General features: G+C 39.8%; 1 protein-coding gene across 5 annotated transcripts in view; it reads left to right on the top strand.

Annotated features, from left to right (window-relative positions):
* COL11A1 (collagen type XI alpha 1 chain) overlaps positions 1 to 20,178 on the top strand; it is a 237,297-nt gene that overhangs the window by 27,876 nt on the left and 189,243 nt on the right. For all 5 annotated transcript variants that reach the window (XM_039483995.1, XM_039483989.1, XM_039483992.1 and 2 more), the window contains exons 3-4: positions 3,970 to 4,183; positions 10,131 to 10,293. In XM_039483995.1, coding sequence (XP_039339929.1) covers positions 3,970 to 4,183; positions 10,131 to 10,293 — 377 coding nt within the window. The remainder of the gene's footprint in view (positions 1 to 3,969; positions 4,184 to 10,130; positions 10,294 to 20,178) is intronic.

A 20,178-nucleotide genomic window follows, 5' to 3' on the forward strand; every position in this document is an offset into this window, starting at 1 on the left:
GTAGTTTAAGCAGTTTAAACAACTTTAAATCCTTAGAGCAGCTAATGCAGTTTAAGACCTCTAAAGATTTAGAGCTGCTTAAACTATCTGGCAGCTGCAGTTTAGATTGTTTGAAAGCATACTGCATCAGAGTGCCCCAAAATGATAAACCCATTCTAATTTTGAATAAATCTTAAAAAATCAGATCCACCTTTACAAAATGCCAACTAAGGGCAGGTCTACACTAAGGGCGGGGGTCGAACTAGGGTACGCAAGTTCAGCTACGTGAATAGCGTAGCTGAATTCGAAGTACCCTAGTTCGAACTACTCACCCGTCCAGAAGCCGCAGAATCGAAGTCCGCGGCTCTAAGGTCGACTCCGCCACCGCCGTTTGCAGTGGTGGAGTACCGGAGTCGACCGCGGCGCTTCCGGAGTTCGAACTATCGCGTCCAGATTAGACGCGATAGTTCGAACTCCGAGAAGTCGAACTCACCGCGTCGACCCGGCTGGTAAGTGTAGACTAGCCCTTAGAGTTCAGTCTTTAAACTTTTAAAATTTCTGAACTGATTTTCTTAAAAACCGTTCTTGATTTTTTGATTTAAAAAAAAAAAGACTTGTTGAGATCTACAAAGAAAGCCAGTTTTTAAGTTTCTATCTAATGGCAAAATTCTTATCAGAACATACAAGAAAAGGAATATTGTTCATGCTCAGAAATGGCTAAAGCATGTTAATTAGATTTTAGTTTTTGTTTTTTTTAAATTACCTATGGGCTGAAAACAAAAATTTCAGCTAAAAAGGAATTAGAGAAAGTTAAGACCAAGTGAAAAGTGAAGGGTAGAGTAGAAGATGGAATACAACGCTAGCTACAGCATGTGCTACAACTATTATTTCCAGTTATTCCCTATGATGGAGATAAACATTCTTATATATATTTAGAGAATTATAGACTGCAATACAGAAAGGTTAAGGGCTATATTCTGCCCACAGTTATATCCCCTGAAGTTGAAGTGAATGGTTCAATGAATATAGCCTAATTTGCTCAAAGCAGAGGTAGAGATAGCAAAATAACTCAGGAATTCTGACTACCATCAACATCCTCTAACTACAGGAACAATACCCTCTCCTTTTAATTCTTGAAAGCACATTTTTCTGAGAGAGTTATAGAAATGTATAGGTCCTGTACTTAATCAAAGAGGATGGAATTCACACAATAAAGTGATCTTCTTAGCTGAAAAACACCATTTTCAGGAAAATAAACCAGACTATTTTAATAATTTATATGGATTTTCAATCTGCAGTTTATACTTGATTAATAGAAGAAAAAAATTGCATTAAATGCAACCAATTTTCTCTCTGCAATCGAGAAATCCTTAAAAGTAACCTGCAAATTAAAATCTAATATAAATGCCACATGTTTTATATTGTTTTAAGAGACAATACTTGTTTTTAATATGCAATCATATAATATAATATGCAAGGCCCTTCATATAACTCTTTACAGATTTGACTTATTCTGAGGGTTTTTTTATACAAAACATAATGTTCATCCCATAGACTCATTAATATTACACACAGGCACAGCCTATTTTCTAAATTATTTAGGGTAGGTGTGTTGCTTTGTACCTGTCTTTTTAAAATCTGATATACAGCCAATTTACTGGCCTGCTCTCCACGCTTGATGTGCCCCTGGCTGAGATGCCTGGCTGCTTTTTAATTTAATAAATAATTTAATTCAGATTTACCTTAAAACGAATCTAAGTTTCTTATACAATTTAACATTTTTCTGTATTTGCCTCAATGTTTGTGTTTTAATTTTATTTCATTTTTCAGATATCATTAAACCTCTCAAATAAATCTTAAAAGCTTTCCTGTCATATTTGAGATGACTGAGGCTACGTTAAGACCTTTAAAAATATTAATATTTATAAACTTTGGATTATTAACATAAGTGGGCTTTACCAGAACTGGAATGTTCCTGGAACACCTGTTCTAATACTATAACGTCAAAACTGGGGGGAAAAATCCTTAGAGTCAACTAACTCACAAATGTCTACCTTTGAATTTATTCCCACACTTTTTAATTTAGGGTAGACATGGGCCAAGGAGGCAGTATTTGGAGTATGTTTAACCTAGGGTTCATATTCTGTGGCACTGAAATAAGGCAGTTGATCATCCAAGACAAAGTTATGGGTGTGAGGGGCAGGGCTCAGCAGCCCTGGGGATCCCTTTTGGTTTATGTCTTATATTCCTAAAGGTGATGCTTCAGGGTTTCTGGATAAGAAGGGCTGGTGCTCCCAGGTGGCACGACACAATCTCTCTCTCTCTCTCTCATGCACACACATGCTTAGCTTGCTAGTTCTTGGTCATGTGCTTAGGATCTAGTGTACTTCAGTCCCTTGCAGGCTCTGCCTGTGACACAATAGTTTAGTCTCCTGTGGACAGTAGTACTTTGGTCTAGTTTGGGTTGTTGAATTTAATGTGCAGGTGCTGCCTGGTGTTGGTGGCCTATGATATACAGGAGGTCAGACTAGAGGATCTGCTGGTACTTCCTGGCCTTAAACTTTATAACTAACATTTTGCAAATAAAGCATAGAAATTTCACAAGAACTCCTGATCTCATGACATTTCTATCAGCTGTGTCAAGGCTCCATATCCTGATTTCCTCAATGTGAGTAAGCCTATATGGTCAAACACTGACTCCCTTGCTCGAGTGAAAAGCAGTAGAACAATGCTCCACGGAGGCTTTCTACAACAATATCAAGGCGTGGTTGGGGGCAGTCTTGAGGATGTGCCAGGGTATGCTGACTAGGTTGACAAACTTTGGTGAACCACAGGTTAAAAAGCTCTGTAATGAGTTGCAGCAGCTATGACAGGCCACAATAGCATCTGAAGAATGGCTACTTGGCTGTTTTCTGAGCCTGGGTCTGGATTAGGGAGAATTCCACCAATCAACTTCCATAGAGATTTCTTGCACAAAACTCATTTGCTTTCTGTTTGGATGGTGGAAAAAATGGGACAGGGTGTTTTTCAGTAAAAAAGGAGCCTCAGAATGATCACAACACTCAGGGCACTTTTTTCATCACATGCATTCATCTTTTTCATTCCCTCATTTAAAAACTATATCCATCCACTCTTTATTCTTGAGGCTGTAGAAGTTAAAACAATGATTGACTTATGGCATGTACTTCAAAGAGAAATTGTCAGGCAGCAAATGAAAATAAAAACTTTTTTCTTTGCCCAAACCTCCTATTACATCCAAATAGGCATGTGTTTTGTTTTTAAATAAGTTATTTCTGAGATAATTTAATAAGTAACATCTGCACCATGGTTAAATAAAAATGTTAGTACTAAATTTATCTCAAGGCAGAGGCCCAGCATATGGCTTTATAGACCACATAAGCCTCAGTTAACCCTTGTGTTAATAACATAAGTGGTGTATGGAATCATGTGTGGTCCCTCTGCATCTGACCCTTATTTAAGATAGATATTGGAAACAATGGAATATACATAAAAGAAATGGTGGAAACTATTAGAATGGCCACTGGGAAATGCAAGGTATCTGATAACATATTTCAAATAATATCAATAGTTTTTTTGTCTGTTGAAATTACAATGTGTAGTTATAAACTAGAGTAATTTCTGCTCCCTTTTTCAAGATGATGAAGAATAGAAAAGTAATTAATACAGAACTGCCACCTCTCTTGTATATATTGTGTTACATCTACATAAATGTGCAATGATTTTATAGTTCAAGCTTTTAAGATGTCTTCAGGTAAAACTTTTGGGAAATAAAGTGAGAATGGGAAGACAAGAAAGTATCAAGACAAAGGTTTGAAGAGAGAAATTTTCTTGTAATCAGATTTTTTATCACATTTATTTTGGAGGAAAAACAGAAAAATAGAATCTCTCAATTAATAGTAAAGCATAAATGTTCACAAAAAGGTTATATCTTTTTCAGATTTGTGACTACATTTGTCATTTTCTTCTCAGGTGGAAACTTTCCTCAAGACTTTTCAATATTAATTACAGTGAAACCTAAAAAGGGGATCCAGTCCTTCCTTTTATCTATCTACAATGAACAGGGTATTCAGCAAATAGGTGTGGAAGTTGGTAGATCCCCTGTCTTCCTGTTTGAAGATCAGTATGGAAAACCTGTCCCAGAAGATTATCCTCTTTTTAGGACAGTCAACATTGCTGATGGAAAGTAAGTGTAAAATAAATCAACTTTAAAATAAAAATTAATAACACAGGAACTACCGTGTGGACTAATGTTCCTTCACATAGTATATTTGTAAAATTAAATGAATCAGTTACAGAATTGTCAGCTGGCTGCACTACAGTGCCACAGAATCTAAGGTCCCTTTGCAGGAGAACTTAGGCCTGGTCTACACTGTGGGGGGATCGATCTAAGTTACGCAACTTCAGCTATGTGAATAACGTAGCTGAAGTCAACATGCTTAGATCTACTTACTGCGGTGTCTTCACTGTGATAAGTCGACAGCGGATACTCTCCCATTGACTCCACCTGCGCCTCTCGCCCTGGTAGAATACCAGAGTTGACAGGAGAGTGCTTGGTCGATTTATCGTGTCTAGAATAGATGCAATAAATTGACCCGTGCTGGATCGATCTCTGCCCGTCGATCCAGCGGGTAATGTAGACCAGCCCTTAGTTCCAGTTTTCTGCAGAATACAAGAATACAAACAAGTACAGCTATGCGCCCCTATTTGCCCTTTCCCATAATTCAAGAGCAAGGGAGCACTCATAGAAATAAAAACTTAAGTGAAAAATAGGAAGCTATGAAGTCATCTTGTTCTTGGCCCATGAAGTCACCCTCAGCTCAACAAGCATCCAGGGACAGTGCCAGTGCAAAGTTACCTTCACTTGCCTCCCTCTTATACAAATATGTACCCAGAACCCAGTCTTACCCTGCTCTGCCAGGAGGAGGTTCCCTGAGTCAGAGTGAAGGCATGTTAGTAGGGCAATGCGGCATAGCTTACATTGCTTCTGAGCTGCTATACCAGTTATTTGGATAAAGACAATTCAGGCTCTGGAAATGTCAGTTTGGCACTTTTCATGACCATATTGTTATTTTTAAAGGCCCCCTGACACCAACTCTAATTATATTAAAGGAACATTCATCCTTTTAAAAGTATTTTTATTTATGCTACACTGCAGGAATGGCAGCTGCATTTTTCAGAGATATATAGATTGAAGTTTTTGTTAAACACTGGAAAGGAAAGAATGTTGCAGGCTGGAGGACAAATAAATTCACATATAATGTCAAGACTGAGGGTTATAAAGTTACTGAAGAATAACATAAAAGGCCAAAGGAAAAGTTAAATTGTGTACTAGCTTCCGTGTTACTGCACAATACAGCTTCATAAGGCTCAAAAAATCTGATATGTGTTCCCCTCAGCAGCAGGAAAACTGAAGCAGCAGGCCATTTCCATTTTGTTTCTCTATATAACAAACAAGGAGTAAAATCATGTCCTCGCTAATGTTTCTCTGTTGACTTCAGTAGAGCTATAATTTCTCTCCATGTGTTAAGTATCAGAGGGGTAGGTGTATTAGTCTGGATCTGTAAAAGCAGCAAAGAGTCCTATGGCACCTTATAGACTAACAGACGTATTGGAGCATGAGCTTTCGTGGGTGAATACCAACTTCGTCGGATGTATTCACCCACGAAAGCTCATGCTCCAATATGTCTGTTAGTCTATAAGGTGCCACAGGACTCTTTGCTGCCTCTCCATGTGTTGAGATTCTGATAAAAATGAAGAAATCAAATGAGCTTCATCCAGAGTTGGTTTAAACAGCTGGCATGCATGCTCCCAACAGAGAGTGGATACTACTTTTGAATTCACCAAAAGATAGATGCAGAGTGATGTGAAGCAATCCTTCCCTTGTGGGGACTGAATGAGTCACCTCTTCCATGCTTTTGGCCCCTCCAGGCTTTGGGGTGGTTGGCCAATATTATGCTTCAGACTCAACTGTCCCACATAAAATGTAGTGCAACAATGAGGCATGCTTTGTCTTAAAATTTAAATGTAATTAAAAAAACTCTAAACAATCAAGTGAGCCTGAGGACCGCTAAACCATTTGCTTTTAAAATTATAATGTTTAACTGAGTTCCAGAGTGAACACAGAATTCCAGTTCTGGCTCTGTGGTCTGGTAACCAGTAAGATTCCATTGCTTCAAGATGTTCCCTTTGATATATAAAAGCCATTTTTAAAAATGACCCATGCTATCTCTCTGATTTGGACACCCTTCATGGTTGCAAATGCCAGCCAAGATTATTTAATTGTGGTACTCATCTTGCATCTCACTAACAGCACATATTTTCTCTGACACTCCTTCCCTTTGAATATCAGAGATGCTGTGCTTTGCTCACTCCATGTCATATGTAAAGATTCTCTGGTACTCAGGTATTTAGCTTGTCATTGCAAACAGTCTCACTAAACTAATGCATGTCTTTTGTCGTGATAACAAAGTGCCGTGCAGTACATACTAGAGCTGGTCACATACTGCAAAATTATTCATGAATGAATGTCTTTCAAATAGAAGTAATTCACTTTGGCAGTATTCACAACCCATTTGTATTCACTTTGTGAATATTGTGCAAACAAAATGATTTTTTAAAGAATGTTGACAAAAATTGTAAATATATCTATATAAGTATTTTCACAAGTATTAATGCTAGAAATGTTTGTGCCTCCCTCTTGAAAGTTCTTCCTACATTTGGGAGTCATCCAAACAGGGAGGCCAGACATGTGACTTAGGTGACCAATCAGAGAGTACAAAGAGCGAATTGTGACTAGCAAAGAATTAACAATAGTGAGTCATTCATAAGCAACCCATTGGCTCGTGCAAATATATTTCAATCTTTCCTCAAATAATTTTGAATAACAAACAAATTCACAAAAAATAAAGTCTGTTCTCAGATCATTCATGAACAGAAAGGGAGTTAATTAATCTAATGAAGTATTGTAAACAGTTTATTTAGCTCTAATCTGAACACACTGAAGTTCTTCTACAGGCAAGAATTCAGAGAAAGACAACTTGGACTTGATCCAAAACCCATTAAAGTCAATGGGAGTCTTTCCAGTGACATCAGTGGGTTTTGTGTCAGATTCCTTGTGCCTAAAGCAGCACTTCAGGAGACAATATTGTATGGGCTTGATACAGTACAAATCTGTAAGTATCACATAGTTTGAGTGAGGGAAACAATTTCTTCTATCTCCTTGCAGCAATTTTACATATATAGAACTTTTTTGGGGGGAAATTCCCAAATTACTTAATTATATAATTTCAGGATGATGAATTATGCTGTCTTGCATGGATTATGGATTGACTTTAACAAATAAAATACTAAACGGAATTTTATTAATTTCAAAAGGCTGATTGGCTTTTGCTTTTCTAGTAAGTACATCAGATATTCAGTCATTTGAACTACCTAACCCATTTATTATAGATGTCTTTTTTATGCATTACTATTGCAGTAAGGTTCTGATCCATCAACACACATACTTATGTAAATCCATGGGAATCTTTTCCTTGACTTCAGTGAGAGCTGGATCAGGCACAAGTGTTTGAAATTAATACTTCATACTTAGGTTTTGCTGGACTGGGAATTAAATGCTGCATTCAGTTCTGTGCAAGCATATGCACGGATGACATTCACCCAAGAGTTCTGAAAGAACTCCAATGTGAAATTGCGAAACTACTAACTATGGTTTGTAACCTGTCCTTTAAATCGGCTTCTGTACCCAATGACTGGAAGATAGCTAAGGTAACGCCAATATTTAAAAAGGGCTCTAGAGGTGATCCCAGCAATTACAGACTGGTAAGTCTAATGTCAGTACCAGGCAAATTAGTTGAAACAATCGTAAAGAATAAAATTGTCAGACACATAGAAGAACATAAATTGTTGGGCAAAAGTCAACATGGTTTCTGTAAAGGGAAATCATGTCTTACTAATCTATTAGAGTTCTTTGAAGGGGTTAACAAACATGTGGACAAGGAGGGTCCAGTGGACATAGTGTACTTAGATTTCCAGAAAGCCTTCGACAAGGTCCCTCACCAAAGGCTCTTACATAAATTAAGTTGTCATGGGATAAGAAGGAAAATCCTTTCATGGATTGAGAATTGGTTAAAAGACAGGGAGCAAAGGGTAGGAATAAATTATATATTTTCAGAATGGAGAGCGGTAACTAGTGGTGTTGCCCAAGGGTCAGTCCTAGGACCAATCCTATTCAACTTATTCATAAATGACCTGGAGAAAGGGGTAACAGTGAGGTGGCAAAGTTTGCAGATGATACTAAACTGCTCAAAATAGTTAAGACCAAAGCAGACTGTGAAGAACATCAAAAAGATCTCACAAAACTAAGTGATTGGGCAACAAAATGGCAAATGAAATGTAATGTGGATAAATGTAAAGTAATGCACATTGGGAAAAATAACCCCAACTATACATACTCATAGACTCATAGACTTTACAGTCAGAAGGGACCATTATGATCATCTAGTCTGACATCCTGCACAACGCAGGCCACACAATCTCACCCATCCACTCCTGTAGCAAACCCTTAGCCTATGTCTGAGTTACTGACATCCTCAAATTGTAGTTTGAAGACCTCAAGCTGCAGAGAATCCTCCAGCAAGTGACCTGTGCCCCATGCTGCAGAGGAAGGCGAAAAACCTCCAGGGCCTCTGCCAATCTGCCCTGGAGGAAAATTCCTTCCCGACCCCAAATATGGCGATCAGTTAAACCCTGAGCATGTGGGCAGGACTCACCAGCCAGCACCCAGGAAAGAATTCTCTGTAGTAACTCAGATCCCACCCCATCTAACATCCCATCGCAGACCACTGGGCATACTTACCTGCTGATAATCAAATATCAATTGCCAAATTAATTGCCAAAATTAGGCTATCCCATCATACCATCCCCTCCATAAACTTAGCAAGCTTAGTCTTAAAGCCAGATATGTCTTTTGCCCCCCACTACTCCCCTTGGAAGGCTGTTCCATAACATACAATATGATGGGGGCTAATTTAGCTACAATTAATCAGGAAAAAGATCTTGTAGTCATCGTGAATAGTTCTCTGAAGACGTCCACGCAGTGTGCAGCGGCAGTCAAAAAAGCAAACAGGATGTTAAGAATCATTAAAAAGGGGATAGAGAATAAGATGGAGAATATATTATTGCCCTTATATAAATCCATGGTATGCCCACATCTTGAATACTGCATACAGATGTGGTCTCCTCATCTCAAAAAAGATATACTGGCATTAGAAAAGGTTCAGAGAAGGTAAACTAAAATGATTAGGGGTTTGGAATGGGTCCCATATGAGGAGAGATTAAAGAGGCTAGGACTTTTCAACTTGGAAAAGAGGAGACTATGGGGGAGTAGGATAGAGGTATATAAAATCATGAGTGATGTGGAGAAAGTGAATAAAGAAAAGTTATTTACTTGTTCCCATAATATAAGAACTAGGGGCACCAAATGAAATTAATGGGCAGCAGGTTTAAAACAAACAACAGGAAGTTCTTCTTCACACAGCACACAGTCAACTTATGGAACTCCTTGCCTGAGAAGGTTGTGAAGACTAGGACTATAACAGGATTTAAAAGAGAACTGGATAAATTCATGGAGGTTAAGTCCATTAATGGCTATTAGCCTGGATGGGTAAGGAATGGTATCCCTAGCCTCTGTTTGTCAGAGGGTGGTGATCGATGGCAGGAGAGAGATCACTCCATCATTATCTGTTAGTTTCACTCCCTCTGGGGCACCTGGCATTGGCCACTGTTGGTAGATGGGATACTGGGCTAGATGGACCTTTTGTTTGACCCAGTACGGCCATTCTTATGTTCTTATATTTTACTTAGTTTTTAGTCCTGTTCTATTTTTATTTTATATGCTAGCTATTTACAGCCCTTTCTAAAATAAACCACTAAAGGAAGTGTTAGATCTTAAAACGAGAAGATAAAATATGAAAAGAAAATTGATGCTGATGTGTAGGTTTTTATGAACTGTAGTAGGTGCAATTTTTGATTGACTTACAACTTGTCATAATTTTTTCTTACTTTGGAACTCTGAATTTATAAGCCTATTTTTAAAAACAGTTTACAGGAGAGCTGTGTTCTTTTGCTAGGTGGCATCGGGTAGCTATCAGTGTGAAGAAGAAAAGTGTTACCATGATTGTTGACTGTAAAGAGAAAACCACAAAAGCACTCAACAGGAATGACAGAGCAATTGTTGACGCCAACGGCATTACCGTCTTTGGAACCAGGATTCTAGATGAAGAAGTTTTTGAGGTAAAAGTCCAGCATTAAATAATTGCTGTTAAATGATTTGGTGGTGAGCAGAGTTCCTGATGAAAGTTAAAATAGAAGCTTTTAGGAACTTCATAAGGCAAATTTGGTACAACGCAGGATACTGGATCATTCCAACTCTCTCATTCTCTCTCCAAATTGATGTTCTGGGCTAAGCATAGGCAGCAAGGTGAATTCCAGCCATTTTGGAGGGGTGGGGAGTGGGGAGAATGTGCAGGAGGTGCGGTGCGAGGAGCACATGTCTTGAAGGTACTCTGTATATCTTGGGTGATTATATTGTTCATTCTATTCATTGATTTTCCCAGTAACTAGAATATGCTTTAGCAAAAAGGGAGTATACCTGTTTCTATTGTTGACAGGTCAGGAAGTGGAAAAGTTGAAATGAATATGTTTAAGGAAATGTGTGACTCCTAATAATGAGGTCTCTCTAGGCAGTATCACTACATAAAAGAGATTAACAGATCGATGTCATAAACCTCTTTTGGTTTCTTTTAAAATTCTGTTCTCTGCCAATCGAAACTGATTAAAGCTGGAGACAATGAGAATAGAATAGAGGAGCAGATAAATAGTTAACTCCTTTCACATACAGAGTTGCTCACCATAGGACAGATAAAGCCAGGATTAGGCCCATGGGCTTTTAGGCAACATGTATGCCTGAGACTCTACAGTTGGGAGAGGCAATGTGGCATGAAGGTATTGTGCTTTGACTCTGTTTCCCTCAAAACCCAGGGAGTTCATACTCCACTGTCTTCTGAAGAGGAGTATTCTGTGACAGAGCTAATGGGTCTGAAGGTTGAGCCATGTCTTCTAGCATCTGCAAATGGATTTACCTGTAGTCACCATGCTACCTCCTCTCCTCAGATTATTTATATGCCTGGCAAGAATAATCTGCATATGTGGCTACATCAGGCTTGTGAAAGCTCTTTTGAGTCCTGCTGTGGGCATTCCTTTGCACTATTATTTTACTCATTTGGGGGTCAAAATCTGAGGCCCACAATTTGTCTATGTTATTAAGTTGCCATGATCATGTTTAGTAGTATGTATGTAAATAAAAAAAATTCGGCATGAGAAAATGGGACATATTGTAAAAGAAAGCCGATGACTTGATTGTAGCTTATTTTCTTGATGTTTTACAAGTGAGTTTAGAATTTAGTTTAAGTAATACACTAGTCATAAGTTCATTCTTACATATTTTGTGAAAAAAATTGCCTTTTAATTTCCATTGATACTCTACTTGTGTGTGGTCTGCAAAACCTCCCAGTATTTCTCTTTTTGTCTTACCTGTTATTGACTAAGGAGAGTCTTTTGATGTTGCCAAGTATCATGTTTAGCTGTTTTTTAAATAAATAGAGGGACATGGAAATGTCTGGTTAAGTCATCTGTGCTTGCTTACTGAAGCAAGTCAGGGGCCTAACAACTCTGGAGCTCTTTGATTATAATGCTACCACCTCTTATCTATGTATTTTTTAAATTTTTATATTTTAAACTTCCAGAAGTTTTTTGTGTCAAAGGAAGGTTAAGACATTCCCATGCAAACACTCAAAAAATCATAGCCTCATTGAAAATTTCCCTTGGCACTCTCAATCACAAAGGTTGTTGGCTTTTCAATCATATCACCACTTAGCTATTTTATCTCAAAAATAAATAATCCCTGTTGTGTCAATTTCTCCCGATATGCAAACACCTCCATTCCATTCCCCCCCCTTTGTTGCTCTATGCTGAACTCCCTCCATCCCTTCAAGTAAGACATTTTCCAAAAAAGAAGAGAAACAATACAATCTGTGTGTGAATTTCTCAAGCTGTCACCTCTTGGTTAGCAACTCTAACACGGGGCTGTGCAGTGACAAAGGTATTGCACAGCTAGGGTGACCAGACAGCAAGTGTGAAAAATCAGGACGGAGGTGGGGGGGAATAGGAGCCTATATAAGAAAAAGACCCAAAAATCGGGACTGTCCCTATAAAATCGGTCACCCTATGCACAGCGCAATAAAGTTAATGTTATAAATGTTAATTTACATGGAATTAAGGACTAGATACGGAGACCAAAAATAAAGACATACATTCTGTTTTCACATACATTCATGCAACTCCCTGAATTCAATGCAGATATGTGGGTGTAACGTATCAGAATTTGGGCCAACCACTTAAACAATTTTTTTGTCTATTTTTTATTCCATGGAGTGTGCATGTTCAAAAATATGATAAACATGGGGCTAGCGATGGTTATCTAGATTTTTCAACAACATTTCTTACCCTGAATTTGCAAAGCAGTCTTTCAGTTCCACTTCCTAATAGGAAGTTGGTTATGACTCATTAAAAAAATAGTGTAGCTGTCTGTAAACCCTTTTTTTGGAATGTAAATATTCAGCACTGAGAACAGCAACATTTTTACAGCTTGTAGCATAGTTGCAGAAATGCACGTTCTTTTAGTGATTCAGTTTCTCAAGGGTACGTGACATGACATTGTAGCCCATTTCCCCTGGCTTCAACCAAGAGAATCAGTTACAGTACGTTTTTGTAAAATAGTGCCTAGCAGTATTTGGCTTAGGATAAAGGTTCTCACTTTGATTCAACCCTTAAAACCCCTTCTTTCGGGGGTGTCTTTTTGCTTCCTCTTTTATCATCCATCCTCCTTCCCCTATTTCTATAAGCAACAGCTTGCTCGAAAGCAAATGCAAAAGCCGTTGTAAGGATTTGGTCTACAGAGGGCTGTACAACTTGAAGACTCTCATCCCCTATGGCATTCAAGGGTCCTGAGAGCAAGAATGGTGTCATGCCTGAACATTGAAGGGCAAGCCGTTTCGGAAAAAAATAAAGATCTACTTATTTCCAGAGATAAATGTGAATGGAACCTTCTTCAAAGTGCTAAAATACCCTGATACACTTTCTGGCGTGTCCAGTTTCAGTTTCAGCCAGCATCTGAAGTGCAAAGCTCAGAAAATGAAATGAAATGTAAGAAATACTGTTCTTCTAGTATTTCTGTTAGGCCTGGAAAAAGACTCTTGAGACTATCCCATTAATACTTGCTACAGGAGAGAACTCTGTTGCCATCAGCTCTGCTCTGGGCCAGCTGTACAGTGGATTTTTATTTTAGAAAAACCAGTCAGAGATGGGGGACTCATGCTAGACGCTGCATGCAAACGCCCAGACCAAACAGATGCTCCCTGACCCATGCACTGACACAAGAAAAAAAACCCAAGTTTATTTAGCTGCAGAACGTGAAGAGTTAGATGGTATTTAGTGTAGGTGTTTAGGATTCTGTAGTACAAAGAAAGTAGCTTCTCCTTTTTAAACTGCTTTGTAATATGACAACAAGGATGACATTATTAGTTTGTATATATATACACAATCTAATAGGCTTTCCTTTACACATGAGAGGAAATACTTCACAGTATACAGTCATCATTTGGTATTTACTACCACAAGAGGTCATAGAAGTCAACAGTGTAGATTCATTCAAGGGCAGGGGGTAATTTTATGATCAATAATGACATTTTTACTTATGCAAGCTAAAATCCTGATCTTATAAGCAGATGAGCACCCTCAATTTGCACTAAATTTGTTGGAAGTTAATGGCACTGACAGAGGGTTTGCTGCTCACTGCTAGCATGCCTCCTTGTGGTTGTTCTGGAGATTAGCTCACCCTTGCTCTGACACACCCTAGTCTTGCACACACTCTCTCTCCCTGGAGAGAAGGTTACTCCTTTCTCATCATTTAAAGTAGTCTCTTTTTGTGGCAAGGCCCTCCTGCCAGCTCACTATAGTCCTCCCCTTCCAGGGTTTCAAAATCCCATTGGACAGCTGTCTCAGGCAGTCTTCTGCTCCACTGCCCAGTCTTTGCACTTCCCCAGTGGCTGGTAGGGGAACCTAGCCCACCCACTACTTGGGGTTCTAGTCCAGGGACCCTAAAACCAGCAGACAAGATCTGCACTGTTCCAAACCTTGTGCTGTTTCCCAGCTCCTTCCTACTTTGTCTCTATCAGACTACTTCTCCAACCAGGGCATCTATTTTTTCCCCAGTTTCCTCTTTTCCTGCTCTAAATCAATAGCATGACCTCCACACCACAACCTCTTTCTTACAATCTACTTCCTAGTTTTATAACAGCTTAGTCTGCTCTTTGCCCAGCTGGGCTTCATCATCAATTAAAAGCTTGTCAGCCCTGACTCATCTCCAGTTGCAGCCTGTCACAGGGTTAATTGTCCCTTTCTCTCTGCTCAGGCCTTGTGAGGGGTAGGTACCCCATCACAGGCACCCAGCACCTTGCTGTAACAGGCCTTTAGATAAAGATAATAAAATTTTAGCCTTCAGTGACCTGAATACTGCAGAGGTCAGGAAGGGTTGTCCCCTTTTACCTTTAACCCTATACAAACAACATTGCTCAAGTGGCCAATTGCACTATTAGAGTAATTCACTTCCTGTTAGGCATCAAGCAGCAGGATTTGATGGATTTGATGGATCAATGATTTGACTCATTAGAGCACATCCTGTATACTGATGTCCTCTGAAAGGACATTTCTAAACCCCTCTGGCTTAGGCTTGTATACACACTTACAAACCATTGCCAGAACTAGATATTGTAACACGACATAATGGTGGCACTTCAGTTTGGCTTTGATGTGTCTGGGGATTCCTCTTTCAGTCAGGTTGCTATGTGGTGAATTTATTTAGAACTCCAAGAAATGACTGTAGCTAGTTTGTGAAACATTTTAGAAAACACACTTGTATCACTGTAAACAAATACTCAGGATAATAAAGTGGTTGATTTTTTTTCTAGCTAGGTTATTTTACAACTTATGGCTCAAAGAAATGTAAAGCAGTCATTTGATAGCATTTGGGAATCAACTCTCTTGCTGTCTGATTCCTTGGACATTTACCATAAGTCTTACCCCCCTTTCTGCTCCCACTGCTCTCCTTTGTCTTCTGTGCTGTTCTTGCTCTTCCCTTCTGATCTTGGCTCCCTCTCTGTTTCCATCACAACTTGCTGTTTGTTATGGTATATTTGGAAATTTTAAACTCACAATCCATTTAAAATGTGTAGTTTGCAATTTCCTTTTGCTAGAGACGATAGGTTTTTGATTCTGTTCTGGGTAGACACATACACCTGAAAATATCTCTTTCCAAATTATAGGCACAATACTGCAACTCTTATTTATGTGACTAATCCTTATGTATACATGTATTTTACTTTTTTATTCTGTGCCATTCTGGGCATCTTCTCTCTAGAGTAAAGATTGTTTTTCCAAGTGAGGGTTCCAAGATTGGGCCCTCTCCTTTTGTATTTTAATTGTATTCCTAGCATATATGACCACTTGATGAAAATTTTATGGTTTATGCAATGCAGGGTGTGACTCCAGATGATCATAATGGTTTCATCTGGCTTTAAAATCTATGAATATACTAAACATAGTATTCTTGGATGACTTAACAGACCAGTGCAAATATTGTATAGATGGAGTTTTTATGAATTCATTGAAAACTGCGTCTTTGTTTTTACTTTAAAAGGGAGAGGTAAACAGCAATTTCAGGGCTGTACTGAGAAAATAATACTGGTTTTAAAAAATGTTCAATACATCGTAGGAAATTTGAAACATATTGTCTTAAGCATTTGTCTCCACTTCTGTTTCATTATGAGGGTCTTTGCAATTTAGAAGTTCATCTGCCCCTGCTGCTTGTTCTTCACTTGAAGTCCTAAGCCAATATTTTATGACCTCGCAGTTGATTACTATTGAGATTACTGTGATGTCACAAACAGAGGATACTGACTTGAAGTGGGGATTAAAGCAGCAGGAGTAGACAGATGCTTAATAAACAAAGACCTTGTTGTCATGAAAGTATCTTATTAAATAACAGAAGCAAAGAAGAATACTTTCTAAACAGAATATTTTTGTAAGGTGCCTACTGTGACCCTCTTACTCAACTAAGTAGACCCATAGACTTCAATGGGATTATTTTGTAAATGCTCATTCATAGAAGGATTGCACAGTGTAGCACAAAGTTTCCGATACGCCATTTAAAACTAATCTTTTGTGGGTTTTCAAATACACAACATGATAAGCATTGCTTTGTAAACCAAAACTCCAGAAATAGTTACTACAAAAAAGGCAGCGTCAGAGTATTGTAGGGGAAGAAGAAATGAAACAATTCACCGGTTTATGGCTTTGATATAAAAATACTGAAATATGTCTGAAGTATGTTTGTAGTTTAAATACTTCATAAATAGCAGGGATCTTGTAATATTTTGCCAGCTTTAAGGATTTGTCACTCTTCATTTAGTATAGTTGGTGTGAACAAGAGGTATCTTATAATAAGTCATTAACTAACACACTCTTTATGCAGAGATTTCCCTATAGAGATTTTTTTTCTTCCAAAAATGTGTAGCTTTCACATTGATAGAACATGCATCGAATCCTTATGTTATAGGAAAGAACTATGGTTCTAATGCGGCAGCATATAAAACTCTGGTTTAAAGCCAATGGGAATTTTGCTTGCAGACGTTCTGCAGGGGTGGGCCCTATGGATGTAATCCTTGATAATAAAGGGTAGTGACCTTTATACTGGATTTTAACCTGATTTCAATTAAAACAAAAGTGGGCCTAATCCAGAAGGCATCCAAAGAAAAATTAAGTGTCTGTGAATTTATGCCAATTTATTCCATGCAGGGGAATCAGAATCCTTCATCTATCCCTGTGCAGGGTACCCAGATGTTGGGTCCAGCTGCATAGGAGCAAATGGGGCTACTTGCCTGCTTATCTACTCAATGGAGCAGGTAGGTATGAAATGTAGAAGGCCTCGGCTCTGTCCCCCACTGGCTGGCCAGAATAGCTGAGCCAGTGCAGTGGAGATGGGCTATTAATATAATGCTGGTACAAACTAGCAGTAAATTACTGCTATCAGAATAAAGCACAGTGTGTTTCTGAGTCACAGCCTCCTTGACTCGTGGGTTACTGCAGCTTATGTACCACCACTTGTTCAGGACTGTGCCAAAAGTCAGTGTAGCACTTAGAAGCTTAAGTTTATTTTAACTAGGAGAATGTGAAGATACCAATTCTGACTGAACCCCCATTCTGATTCCTACATATGGGTTTCCTAGAAGAACATTTAGTCTGTGTATGTTTTCTCAGTTACACTTTCTATGAAATCACCCTTACAAATAGCATTCTGTCAAAAGGATCAGCTTTCAAATGTTTACATTTACAGCTGAATAACTCATGTTTGAAAACAAATGAGACATAAAGCAAAATATGTGTAATAGATTCTGGGCACAAGTGTCTAGAAACAACCTTCATGCTACAGACACCCGGAAATGCTGCCAGCTTTCAGTTTATGAAAGAAAAAGTGAAAAAAATGAAAATTCTTCCATTTCAAAGACATCTAATAAAAAGAAGCATTCTTTTCAAAAGCTTACAACTTGGCTTTTTGTTGTTGTTCTTTTTTTACTGGAGGGATATTAGGGGTTTTTTGTTTGTTTTGTTACATTTCCAAATTCAAACAAGCATGGAAAAAGAAAAAATGTTTTGCTTTGACTATACCTTCCCTGCTCTGTTTAGAAAAAAAGAAAGTCAGACTTCTGGTAATTGCTTAGAGTTCAAGTTTATTTTTGAGGAATCTGGAATTAGTTTGCATTTACTCAGGAAGCCAAGAACTGTGCATACAGTTTATCATTCAGTGTATTGTAGTGTTTATAATTCAGTGTATTGTTAACAGTTTGACATCAATAGTGTGCGTAATAGATAATTTCAGATTTTCTAAGAAGTGCAGTGAATGAAGTTCCAAAGATAAATAGCAATAGAAAATGTTTTCAGGTGTTTGTCATATAATTGTATTAAGGAAGCACAGGCCCCATCTCAGCTCTACCGTTTAGTAGAGAGGATCACTGCAACCGTACCCTGTGGGTTTTGTAGAGAAAGACCCTCCCCTCATGGTTAATATAGCTTTGCTGTAAATATCTCAGTTTTGTGAGGCAGGGAACATGGTAGTACAGTATCTTCAAAGTCAAAGGCACACCATCTTATTAAATGCAAAGTAAGGATATTGACTGCATATTCTTAATTTGCATACAGTTATCTTTCTGAAGACTAGATGATCTCTGGACCCATTTGCACATAGGGTAGGAACAGAGAAGCACAAGATCTTTTCCTGCCCTGCCCTATGCTCATGTCTCCATGCTTAGGAAAGAACAGGGTGTGCTGCTTCCATAGACCACCTGTGGGACACACTGCCCCAAAGGGAGTGAGGAGGAAGTATGATCATGCCCTTGCCCTCCCACCCCCATATTGGTTCACACAGTGGGGCCAGACATCCTATGAGGTATCCTGCGCTGTCCCCTGAACATCAGAGAGTTCAGAGAAAAAGTCTGCCAGAGGCATAGTCCCTCTCTGGAGTTTCCCCAGGGTGATACAGCTCCATTCCACATCCCACCTAAGTCTATACCTCAAAGGCATGATCTAGCCCTAGAGTTTTAGGAGAATAAAATAATTAGAGATGGACAAAAACAAACTAGCACTCTAGTGTCTGTGAAATGTTGAAGACTCAGGAAAAAGGCAATTTCCTGCACCCCAACCCTGTGCCCCAGTGACTATATTACATATATAATCAAGAAAAATAAACCTGAAAGCCAGTGAGCTGGGATTACTTATTTAACCAGGGGAATTCTTGCACAATGTTGAGTTGACTGTCACATTTGGGATTGGAGAAAAATTACCATATACATTATATTGACAAAGACCTGGGGTGCAGGGGCTGCCTTCCTGTAGAATGTTGAGTTGCATGTAACCATTTTAGGGGTGCCAGGTGTTCGTTTTTTGACTGGAACTCCCAGTCAAAAAGGGACTCTGGCAGCTCTGGTTGGCACCACTGACTGGGACATTAAAAGTCCAGTTGGCGGCGCAGTGGGGGCCTGGGGCTAAGGCAGGCTCCCTGCTTGCCCTAGCTCCACATGGCTCCTGGAAGTGGCTGCCAGGTCCTTGTGGCCTCTAGGCACATGGGCGGCCAGGGAGCTCCGTATGCTGCCTCCACCCCTTGGGCCAGCTCCACATCTCTCATTGGCTAGGAACCATGACCAGTGGGAGCTGCAGGGGTGGCACCAGTGGGTGCAAAGGCAGAGCGTGGAGCCTCCCTGGCCTCCCAGGCACCTAGGGGCCGCACTGACCTGGCAGCCACTTCCTGGGAGCTATGGTAAGCGCCGCCAAGACCTCTCACCCCTTTTGCACCCCAGCCCCATACCCCAGACCAGAGTCCTCTCCCATACCCAAACTCCCTCCTGGAGTCCATCCCTACTCCCCAACATCTTGGCCCAGCCCTGAGCCTCCTTCTGCACCCCAACCCCCTCATCCCTGGCCCCACCCCAGATCCTGCACCCCAAGCCAGAGTCCTCACCCCCCCTCACCCCAACCCCCTGCTCCAGCCCGGAGCCCTCTTCCATAGCCCAAACCCCTCATCCCTGGCCCCACCCCAGGGCCCACACCTCCAGCCAGAGCCCTCACCCCCACTTTCCGCAGTCCAATCCCCTGCCCTTACCTGATGAAAGTGAGTGAGGGTGGGGGAGAGCGAGCAATGGTGGGAGGTGGATGGAACAAGAGGGGGCGAGGCCTCGGAGAAGGAGTGGGGCAAGGGAGGGGCCCTGGGGAAGGGGAGAGGTATGGGGCTGGGCAGGGTGTTCAGTTTTGCATGATTAGAAAGTTGGCAACCCTAATCTGTCTCTTGAGCAGTGGGTGTATGGGAGACTACTCCTGCTCTGAGTGTTGTATAGCATTCACTGGGCATATCCCTTGCTGCTCTATATCCTGGATGAACAAAGTAGCCTTCTTTTCATCAGCCCTTTGAGATCACTACTGCTCATTAGTTTCTCAGGCTGGCGCCTGGAAAGA

The sequence above is a fragment of the Mauremys reevesii genome, linkage group 8 (genome assembly GCF_016161935.1).
Source record: "Mauremys reevesii isolate NIE-2019 linkage group 8, ASM1616193v1, whole genome shotgun sequence".
NCBI classification, from domain to species: domain Eukaryota; kingdom Metazoa; phylum Chordata; order Testudines; family Geoemydidae; genus Mauremys; species Mauremys reevesii.